We start from the raw sequence: 11,335 nt of genomic DNA, 5'->3' as shown, positions 1-11,335 counted from the left end.
TTGAAAAGGCAGCAGCCACCAGCCCTGTGACTTTATCAGTGCTTCACAGCAAGGCTGAAACTTCTCCAAAGGGCACCAGTGATCTCATTTGTTAGCTTGGCTTCATCCTATCTCATCATACAGAGATAGAGCAGTTCATTTCTGCTGTGAAAAACAAGAGAGCATTTCCACTTCACACTCAAGAATTTGCACCAAAATGGCACTAGAGTACTACAAAGTATCTCTCAGAAATACAGAAAACTTTAATCCTTGCTAACAACATACCCTGAAAGTGATTGGCAAATCATAACCTAAATATCCTTACACTGTATCCAGAAGAATTTCTCCTTGCCTCACATATCTAACACATTCTGTCCACCATGTAACTGTATTTTACCAGTACAAAAAGCTGAATATAAAAGAGCATTCACACAAACAGGGTATTCACACAAACAGCCACAGGTGAGGGACATCAGGCACTACAAATTCCACCTGCAAAGGGCTAATAAATGCACCTGGGTTCTCCCACCTGACTGATTTCCCATGCTCAAGGACTTCTCACCCCCTGAGCTTTAAGTAACCACACTCAGGTGCTGGAAGGTGTAGTAGCCCTAAAGTGTCCAAAACTCCTCTTCATATATGGAGCAAACCAGCAGCATTAAAAAAAAACCTCACACCACGATGCAACAGCTTCTCTCTGAGGGCTCCTACTGAACAACTGTTACACTTTTTACATGAAGAGGTAGCAGGATTTTGGATGGTCTGCATTACTGCTAAGAAGTCAAGTTTTAAAACCCAAATTAAGCACCAAAATTAATTTCCAAATTAGGAAAATATGGAAAATTAGAGTCTTTTAAACTATGAGCATGCTTTTACAAATTTATAGTATTTTGCTATTACTTCTACAACTCAAACCTTGTAAAAGACAGAATTGCTAGTAGGGTACTAGACAGCTACTGCTAGGAGGGTTCTTCTACAGCTTTCAGACAAAAGCCTAGTGATTTGTACTTCAGAAAGATACAATGGGAAATACAAATCTGAAGAAGTTTATGGAATCATCAATTTCTCAAACACATGGTTATAGATTGGAGAAAAGGGTTTGGAGAGAGCCGTGCAAATAGATTGCTGATAAATATGTTTGAACCCTCAAAATGAACCCAAACTTTTAAAGCCCTTCCTTTTTCACACTACAAATTTGATCAAATGAGCACTGCAACAATGTCATGGGTGGCATTTGCACAGCCACAGCTCCAGCTCAGCCCTCCTGTAAGGAAAGCAAAGCTGCCCAACAGCTTCCATCCAGGATGCAGAAGACAATTGAAAATAACCACCTATTTCTGATGTGACACTTCAGCTGATTAGAAAACTAGCAAGAAAAGTATTAAAAACATAAGTTGGGTGAGCAAGTTTGCCTGTGTTCATGGTAACATGTGTATACTTCTATAACAATTATGCTTAAAGGGCAGAGAAACAGCTTCCAAAGAGACAAGCAGAATTAAAAAACCTAGGTTTTTCTATGTGTTCCAAAAACAGAACACCACACCAAAGTCTCATTAAACTCTTAAACTGTCATCCCCTTCATACAAGTCTTGCTGAGTCTGCACTAACTCATGAGCAGAAAATTGGGAGGAAAGCAGGGTGAGAAAAAATATTTGAAAAAATGGACCTTTAGTGGTTGCTTCACACATTTCCATTCTGGGTACAAATCAGGCAGCAAAGATTGAAATTCAACCTGCAAAGGTTTCATTTATGCCTAAAGCAAATATCAGGTACTTTGCTGCCATGGTGATGAACACAGTAAAAACACCTTAAGCACTTCCACTTCTGCCAGTGCAATAGACAGAAGCAAAGCCTGGCCATCACACATGTATTGAGCTCACACTTTAGAAAATGTATTGAGTGTTGCAGCTGCACAAAATCTGAAATACATAAACAAAAAATAAATGAACAGGGAAGTTGCGTATATTATGCATATTCATTGCTCTGATCCTGCAGAGAATGTGTAAGAACTGACTGATCAAGGGCTCCCAAGAAAACAGCAATAAAACTAAAGTTTCTGGGGGAAGGGAACCTCAATCCATCCCACTCTGACTGGTTTGATTCCAGCAAGAGATGCCCAAAGCCTGGAGAGGGACTGCAGGTCAACAGGAGAGCACCTGAAGGGCAGCACAGACAAATTTAAGCCTCTCCCACCAGCAAATTGCTTCACTGGAGACACAATTTAAATGCCTCTATCCTAAAAGCACAAAGCATGGGGGATATTAGGAAGAAATTCTTTTGTGTGTGGGTGGTAAGGCACTGGAACAGGTTGCCCAGAGAAGCTGGGGATGCCCCATCTCTGGAAGGGTTCAAGTCCAAGTTGGATGGGGCCTTGAGCAGCCTGGTCTAGTAGAAAATGTCCCTCCTCATGGCAAGGGGGTTGGAACCAGATGATCTTTAAAGTCCCTTCCAATCCACTCTGTGAAATTGTCCAGGAAATTACTCACCTGTTTGACTCCCATATAATGTTAATACCAAGAAACAAACACTCAGCTTTGGAAAACTAAGAAAGTTATATATTTTTTATTTTAAATAACCAAGCTCCATGTTAAACCTCAATACCTCAATGTTCCCTTTAAAATGACAAATTATTTTAAAGATTTTTTGTTACAAAACTAAAGCTAACAGCAGCTTAATCTTTAATGTCTGACAATTTATATTACAACACATATTCTAAATTTGAAAGCACAAAGAGTTTTGAAAGCTGTTCCAGACTGTCAAGCTGACTTTGACTTTTTGCGAGTAGCCCCATCATTTTGAGCTGACTTCTCTGCTGGCCTCTTTTTCAAGCCTTTCACTTTCCGTGTCTGCAGTTTACTGAGATCTTGCTTCTGCATGTGGATTCGACCATAAGTTGTACCAAGTGCATCGTGGGAGATATTCTTTTTCTTCTTAGGCTGCAAGGGAAGAACAACGTTAATATTTCTGAGTACAGTCCCAGGAGCTCTGGTGAGAATCAAGTGCCCAAAAGCAAGGCCTCATACATTGGCTGGAGAGACTAAGATTTGTGCCATGTGTTCTGTGTGCTTCCAGAGGGGAGTCTGGCTGCCAGCTGAGCACCACAGAATGCTGTGGCCCCAGGAATGTCAGTTGGCCTCAATGAAAGTAAGCTCTGGTCAAACACACAACAAATAATACTTCAGCCTTTGCTCCTCTTCAGAGAGATCTGAAAGCAATGCCCTTCCCAAGATACATACCTTCAGGCCTTTTGGCTGTTTCAAAGACAGCTTATAAAGGTCATCTGAGGCTAAATGTGTCCTCCTTATAACCAGATCTAATGAAGGCCCCATCTCTTCCAGTTCAATTCTGGGTATTTTACAGCCAGATTTCTTCAGAAGCACTCTAGGAGGAGAAAACCAATGAAAATCAACATTGTCCCCTGTGCTAGAGATTAATCCATCTTCCTTAACAAGTTCAATCCTGCAGTTCAAAATACTATTGTATTTTGGGACGGCATCCATCAATAACAATTTATAATAAATCAGTCCCATTACAATTTGAACATGTCCAAAATATGACCTGGCTAATGTAATTTATTATTTTTTTAACAAGACCATTATAATCAGTATCACTTTTAAAACTTAGCCCCAGCACCCTGAAAGCCATATCACTTCTCAAAATCAAAACAGTACCCTGGGTATTATTAGACATAAAAATATTCACTATCATTTACAGCAAAATAACCCGAGCATTTATCTGAGAAAGTGTTTTGGTTCTTTGTTCTTAAGAGTGAGGCTGATTAAAATTATTTTATATTAAGAGAAATCAAAATCACACGGAATACAAGCTATGAATGTTCACAGTCTCCTAAGGCAGGGAGTGACTGTGAGGGTGAACACCAATGCAATAAGAAAGATTTCCTTGTCCTGCCTTTTCCTGGTTTTCCTTGTGCATCTCTGTCAGCAGCCTATCCCCTGCTGTTCCCTGGCAAACACCTAAGTGAGGAGAGTCATAAAATAAGACTGAGAACAGACTAAGGCCATCAAGTCTAAGAGAATACCCAGAATTCACTAAGTTAATTCACACCACCTTACTAACCGAGCCACATGAAAGAGCAATCCTGAGCCAGGAGGAGCTCAACAAGGAAGGAGGCAGCAGACCTAGGGCTCACGTGCTTTTCTTTGGCTGTACAAATTACACTGGAGCACCTCTACACATTGCATGTTCTAAATGCAGCTCAAGCCTGTTCAATTTCACAACTACAGGTTTGGTACCAAAACCCAGACAAAGAGATAAAACAGATACTCACTTGTAGCTTCTCATGTAAATTTTCCCATCTACAGCTGTGAAATGCAGAACGTACTCTAAACCAGCCAGGCGAATATTTGGCACAGTGGGACCTCTGAAGAAATCTGAGAGAGTATTTAAAAGGAATAAATGGCAGGTTTTGGCTGCAAACAAAACCAACAGATACCTGTAACAAATTGGTGATGTGATGTGGGCCCATTTTGAAACAGGAATCTCACGAAATAGCCCCTACTTCAAACTTCAGCCTGGCCAATACACAGGACAGAAATTTAACATTGCACATTTTGGTGTGCACTGGTGAATCCAAATGTATGTGTATATCCTGACAGGAACACAGTGACTTCCCAGAGATAATTTTGGAGGAATATACATGCTACCTATATGTATACATATATACTTCCTATAGGTAAGTGCACGGAAAAGAGCAAATACACTTTCAGAGAAGTAACTTACCATTATTGAGCTAATGGGAATAATTGCAGTGTCTATTCTTTTAAATATTCATCTCTAAAATCAGGGGGAAAAAATATCTTATTTGGTGTTTAGGCCAGTCAATGCTCAGACAAAGATCCGTACAGAGAAGCCATTTCCTCAGGTATCTATTTAAAGACATCACTCAAACCTAATACTTAAATCTTAATCATAGCCAGATTTGGAACAGCAGAAAGAGGGATCAAAACCAGTACACAACAGATCAAAACTGCACTTTGACTATTCTTACCTACATTTTCTCTCTCCAACTTTGGGAAAAAGTTTAGATATATAATTTCTTTCATATTTCTCTCACAACAAGGTACTTCTGTCCTCTGGGTAAAGCAATATTTGTCATTATGTCTGATGTTTTCTCTATTAATAAGCAACACATCTATGAAAATAAGACACTTCGAATACTTGCCCAGTTTGCAAAGAGAACACTGAAATACAGGTTAAATACAAAATGGGCTGCCTCTAGCAAGGTTCTTATATCAGGCTATGAAAATATACTGTGCAATCAGAGAGCCTGCAATGAGCACAGCAATCTGTCCAACATATGCAGAGGGTGGAGAAAGAATGTGACCTTGACCAAGGGAACAAGGTGTGCTAATAAACATGACAGGACAATGCTGAAACATAGGAGAACTCCTAACAGATGCAAAACACATCACTCTTTTCTGCTCTGCCCTGTTTTCAGATCCCTTGGCTACTTGTCTTTTCCTTCAGTACCTTTTTGAAAGTATATAAGCACTGGAGTGACATCCAAAACACAGTTTGGCTGGCAAATAACAGATGGAGTCAGCCCAGGAAATTTTCTTGGTCAATTAAATACTCTGTTATTTTGAGTCTAACTTGTAGTTAGAGGAAAAGTAGCAAATGAAACATTTTGTTCACTCGTGGCATATTTTTTCCCTTCAGTTAGTTCTCTGCAGGTACACAAGCTTACATTCACAGTGGTTTTACTGGCAACACCTCCCTTTCATATTTTCCTGTGGCATCATACATCCTTTTACCCACAGGATGATCTCTTCCCATAAACGCAGGTGGTCAGGAATTTGTTTCCTGGCAACACAGAACAGCTGCAGAAACCTTACACTTCAGTACACCCAGAGAGTTGAAGTTTTTTAAACATACTCTTAATTTACAACTCTTGCTTTGGTTGGACTAGAGACTAGACTTGCTTTCTCCTTTCTTTCCATTCCTAGTTCTCTCTCCCCCTTGTCCTCAAACATGTTTCCAGAAAGTCTAATTTACCTTTCATACAGAGAGCTCTTCAGGACCTTTCTATTTACAGATTAAACACTTAATTGATTTTGGAATGTCACTCCTTCTGTATCAATTTGTATCCAAAAGCTGGTAACACTGTATTCTATGTAGCTTTGGTTAGCGTGAAAGCAGTTTAAACATTTCCCAGCCATCCCCTTTCTTGACCAGAAAAAGCCCTCAAATCCTTTCAAAACACTCAAAAAGAGTCTGTGTGAGGAAGGATGTTTGAAAACCAAAAGTGACAGCCAATCTAAAATTGCAGAGATCTGCAAACCAACATTTAGAAAGTGTATAAGCATGCCCTATAGTGGTCTGGCCATTTTTAGGATAAAAGAGATGGGCAACAACAGAACTAACAACAAGCAGGTTGTGTTGTAACAGTTGAAACATCTTATACATACAGGCATAAATAATTATTAAAATTTCATTAAATGCATTCCAAGACTTACATCATTTAAATGAACTACACTACCACTTGGAGAGCAATGAAAACCAAAAGAGAAAAAGTGGTATGTCTTTCTCTTCCAGGTCTCTAAAGAAAATGCATCCATCATTTATTTCTCCTAAACAACTTCTTCCACTTCACAGTTTACCCAGACTGTAGCATTTGGTTACCATGAAGACAATAATTCACCCTTGCCCTTAATTTTACCAAGAAATTACTCTAAGATGATTGTCCAAACATACATAAGCCCTTTTGATGTCACAAAAGCCAATGAAAGCTTGCTTGTTCCTCAGCATCACTGGCATCACTGCTTTGGCAACAAGAAGCTGTCAGCTATCTGATATTCCCTCTGGGATCCCAACAATACCGGTACAGCAATAAAATATTTGCAGCTGTTGTTATAAAGACATTCTTGTATCTTAGCAAGAGTAGCAGCTTAAGGCTACCATCTTTTGCAGAAATGGAACAAATCACTTCTTCCTTATTGGTTAAGGGCAGTTTTGAAGCAGGTTAGATTAATACCTGAACTATTTTAATTTGTGAGTGGCATCTTCAAGCCATTACTCTCCTTAACCTTTTTCTTTGACTATTGTTTTGCATCTGGGTATTTCACAGAACTCAGTAGAATAATTAAGACCTGGAGTACTTGGCATATGTTCAAGAAGAAAGATTGGGTGTGGAGTACATTTGACTGCCAAGTCATTAATGGCTAATAAATAGCAGAGGAGAAAAGAGGTGAACATCAAGAGAAAGAGGAAGGACTGCTCAGTTATTTGGCAACTATCTTACTATGCATGTCTGCCATTTCAGCTGTTTGATCACGGGCTGCTTGAGCACATCTGGATGCCCAACACTGTGCAGATGCCTGAACAAGATACACTTCAGAAAATGCACCTGCTTCCTGTGTAAATACTCATTTACAGTGACAGAAACATGCAGCAGTAAAACTTACATATCTTTGTATTCAGGCATCTTCAAAGATGTATAAGCTCAGTTACCATCCTTTCACCCATCCCCAAGAACCTATCAACTGTATTGAGAAGAAGAAAATTTACTCCTCTCCTCCTCCCTTTCAGACTCACTCTAGATGAAACATCTTGCTTTAAGGAATAATACTAAGGAAAAAAATTCTCTTTTTTAGGGGGTCTGTTTTTAAAGAGCAATCTTTTACCCATTTGCCTAGAAATCTAGAAACACAAGAAGGGAACTGAAAGAACAAGACTGCTCTTACTAGGCCAGGTTCAGTATTTTACCAGAACTTAAAAAAATAGACCAACAAAAAAACCCTAATCTACTTTTAGGAAAACTATTAAAAAGAAAAATCACTCCACTCTACTTACTAGATCTAGTTTTGCCAAGCAAGAAGTACTTTTTTAAGTGCCAAGAGACACAATATCCTGTAACTTCTTTGTCTACATATAGAGACACAATATCCTGTAACTTCTTTGTCTTCTATAAAGCTACAATGTGCTTTATCTTCCAGAGGCTCCAACTTCAAGATAATAAAATACTTCATGCCAGTTTGTTTCCTAAGCTCCAAGCCTGCCTTAATGTTAGGGCACAACTTATCTACAGTTGATTTTCACTGCACGTATTCTCTCCAAGTATCCTAAGGAACGGCACGCTTGTTAGAATTGGGGGAATTGCCAACAAAAAATGCTTTCAACACAAAAACAAAAGCTGAATTAGACTGATTTGACTTTTCTGTAAGCAAAAATATCTCACATTCTGAACTTAATCCACTGATTTCAATTTAGATACTTCAGAACATTATTTGGCTAGAAAAGTGACAACCCAGTACAATTATAAGGCCAAGACATTTTGGAAAATCACAGTTTTCTCACAACCAAAGTAATGAACTCTAGTGAATATGAAGTTTCATTTTCAGTGTCTTTTAGGATGTTCTTTTTTCCTCCCTTTAAAAGTCATCACTATTAGTTAACTTAAATTTTATGTGACATGAAACCTACAAGGGCTAGTTCTTGTTTTCCTTCTGTGCTGAACATAAGCAAGCATTTATTGACAAACTAGCTTTTCCCCACAGATCACATTATTACAGATCCATGCAATCCTACTGCCCAAATAATCAAAATACTGACCAATAAGAAGGCTCTTCAATCTTCTGTATTCTTCATTCACATCAAACACGTCACCAGCAAATATCAACATAGGTTTTGTCCCTTCAGGACACTTACTGTTCTGTGGAATAAGAATTTTAAAACAACAAAAATTCAGACAGTTAGGGAACATATAATTGATTTAATAGCCAGCCAGTCATTCAACACTGAAGGAAAAACTGCTGTGACCTGTGATCAACAGGGACAGAATAGACCAACGAAACTAAATTTAAAAGCAGAGCATAAAATTAACATTCTGGAGTACACAAATTACCAATCTTTATGTACTGCATTAAACACTTCTTTTAAACAACGTGATTCATTTCAGGGCACAGAAGAAATTGCAACCAAAAAAATCCACCAGTAGGTGTCGCTGAAATACTGAATTAGCAATTCCTTACCTTGATGTCTTTTAGGGCTACAAACTTCTCAACGCCCAGCTCAATCATGTCTAGCACGTGGTAGTCAAACATGCGTCCTGTGAGAGTGAAAAAGAAAATCCAGCTATTTAAATATTCACTGAAAACTACACCTACCATCCCAATAAAAACCCAAGTGAGATTTATTACCTATTATCAGGTTGTTAGGTCGCTTCTTGTTATGAGATCCAAAGAGAAACAGAGAACAATCTGATTTCTTGGAAAAAAACTCCTGCAATTGAAGAATATAATCAAACTTATGAGTTGCAGTTCACAGGGTTTAAAATATTCTGCAAAGGCATATGGCACAAACATATGAGTTTAGGAGCTACTTAATGAGAACAACTGCAGCTCCCAGAAGAGTTTTGAGTATGTCATGAGTGTTTTTCAGCACTTATGCTAAAACTGACAGCTGGATTCAAGGTTTAAATAATTTCTTTTTTTATTGACCATTGCATCTTAAAATACAAGTCAGGCAATTTTTTCTTGCCATTTTATCTATTACCCTTTCTTATAATTTCTGGTTATTTGATTTTACACAAGATGCTTTCAACCACTTCTCCTTGCCTGACAAGTAAGTATTGTCAAGCTGGCTACCATTTTAATGTCTCACTGTAGTTTCCCAACTAAGCTTTATGCAGCATATTGGCTTTGCCTGACAGCTTCTGAACAACCAGTTAATTCCCTCAACCTCAAGGCTAACAACATCTGCACTTGGCACAAGAGTCCTACTACTATTATTTAAGACTAAGATGCTACCTAAAACCAAGCCAGTGGTGACTATCCCAGAGATCTTTTCTCCAGGAGGAACAGATTAGAGAACTTACTATGGTACAATGTCCAGAGCCAACATTACAGCAGTTCTTTCTAAAGATGTCCAGCTCCTAAGTCTTTTTATGCACTTCTGCCTCCCAAGGCAGCTCCTCACCTTGTGTATCAAGAGTGATGCACACACACACAACTTACCCAGTGCTTCCCACAAGTATACACCTGCACTTGGCACTTGTGAAGCACAGGAGGACACTTCATCTCCCACCTCTGCAACAGCAGCAGCTCAGAGAGGACATTGCAGCTCTGGCCCTCTGGGAGGTCAGAGAGGCCCTTGCAGAGGCTGGACTAAATCACACAGCTCAGCACCGAGTTTTGCGACCAGACCCCTGAGAAATGCTGACTCTAGACAGGCCAAGAACAGAGCAGAGGGGACTCCCCTTGAAACATGTGCTCATACAGCTCTGTTAATCACTGTGTGTTGATAACTGTGCACTCTCTAATAGCTGTACATTTTATTAAAAAGATGTAAAAAACTCAAATTCTTCAAATGTGCCTTGCATATCCTGCAACAACACACATATTGCAAAACTGCCCTTTAAAAAAAAATGCCTCTAGCCAGCCAGCCAGGATTGCTGCTAAAGGATTGAAAGGGGCTTAGTGAGCTTTTCCACTAGCCCCCTAAGCACCCTTGATGGATCCCACATGGCCCCATAGATGTGTGTGTCTGAGTGGTGTAGCAGGACACCAACCATCTCTCCCTGCATTATGGGGACTTCATTCTGCTCCGTGTTCCTGTCTTCCAGCTCAGGGTACCCAGAGAGCAACTGCTGCTTCTATTACAGACTGAGGCAAAGAAGGCACTAAGTATCTCAGCATTTTCCTCATCCTTTGTCCTTGTGTTTCCCTCTGCATCCAGTAAAGGATGGAGATTCTCTTTAGCCCTCACTTTGTTAGCGATCTAATTGCAGAAACATTTTTTATTGTCTTTTATGGCAGTAACCAGATTAAATTCTAGTTGGGCTTGGACCCTTCTAATTTTCTCCCTGCATACCCTCACAACATCTTTGTGGTCCTCCTGAGTGGCCTGCCTTTTCCAAAAGCAATAGACTCAATCTTTTAACTCCTGAGTTCCAGCAAAGCTCTATGCAGATAGGCAATTCTTCTTTCCTGATGGTTCATCTTTTGGCACACAAGGATAGCCTGCTCAAAACTGTTGTAAGAGAAAACTTTGTTTATACTTACCAAGGATGTTTGGTCCTCAAAAGGCCTGGTAATATTTTTCCTGAGAGGAGAAGAAAAAAACAAGTCAAAAAAACAAACAAAAAAACCACCAAACCAAACCAAACAACAAAACAAAAAGAAAAAACCAAAAACAACAACAAGAAACCAAAAAAAAACCACACAAAAACCAAACCCAAACAAACAAAAAAACCCAAAGACCCCAAAACCAAAACAAATCAACCCAGAACAGGCCCAATTCCCTGATAATAAAAAGTTCTGCATTCTACCAGAAACCCCAGCAGTAAAGGCTCAGTTTGAGTTCAAATCACAAGTCCTATGACTACTGCCAGGAATGC

The 11,335-nt window shown here is 39.3% G+C and overlaps 1 protein-coding gene across 1 annotated transcript in view; it reads right to left on the bottom strand.

The window, feature by feature from the left end:
* Positions 1–2,512: 2,512 nt before the first annotated feature.
* Positions 2,513–11,335, bottom strand: part of RPF2 (ribosome production factor 2 homolog) — an 11,792-nt gene continuing 2,969 nt past the window's right edge. Inside the window, exons 5-11 of the mRNA XM_014312077.2 lie at positions 11,001–11,040; positions 9,138–9,219; positions 8,970–9,046; positions 8,551–8,650; positions 4,268–4,370; positions 3,216–3,360; positions 2,513–2,915 (exon numbers count right to left, since the gene is read on the bottom strand). Of these exons, the coding sequence (XP_014167552.2) occupies positions 2,736–2,915; positions 3,216–3,360; positions 4,268–4,370; positions 8,551–8,650; positions 8,970–9,046; positions 9,138–9,219; positions 11,001–11,040 (727 nt within the window). The 3' untranslated portion in view covers positions 2,513–2,735. The remainder of the gene's footprint in view (positions 2,916–3,215; positions 3,361–4,267; positions 4,371–8,550; positions 8,651–8,969; positions 9,047–9,137; positions 9,220–11,000; positions 11,041–11,335) is intronic.

The sequence above is a fragment of the Geospiza fortis genome, unplaced genomic scaffold, assembly GCF_000277835.1.
Source record: "Geospiza fortis unplaced genomic scaffold, GeoFor_1.0 scaffold98, whole genome shotgun sequence".
Lineage (NCBI taxonomy): Eukaryota > Metazoa > Chordata > Aves > Passeriformes > Thraupidae > Geospiza > Geospiza fortis.
Note: the sequence above shows the minus strand (reverse complement) of the source record. Positions and strands in the feature narration are given on the sequence as shown.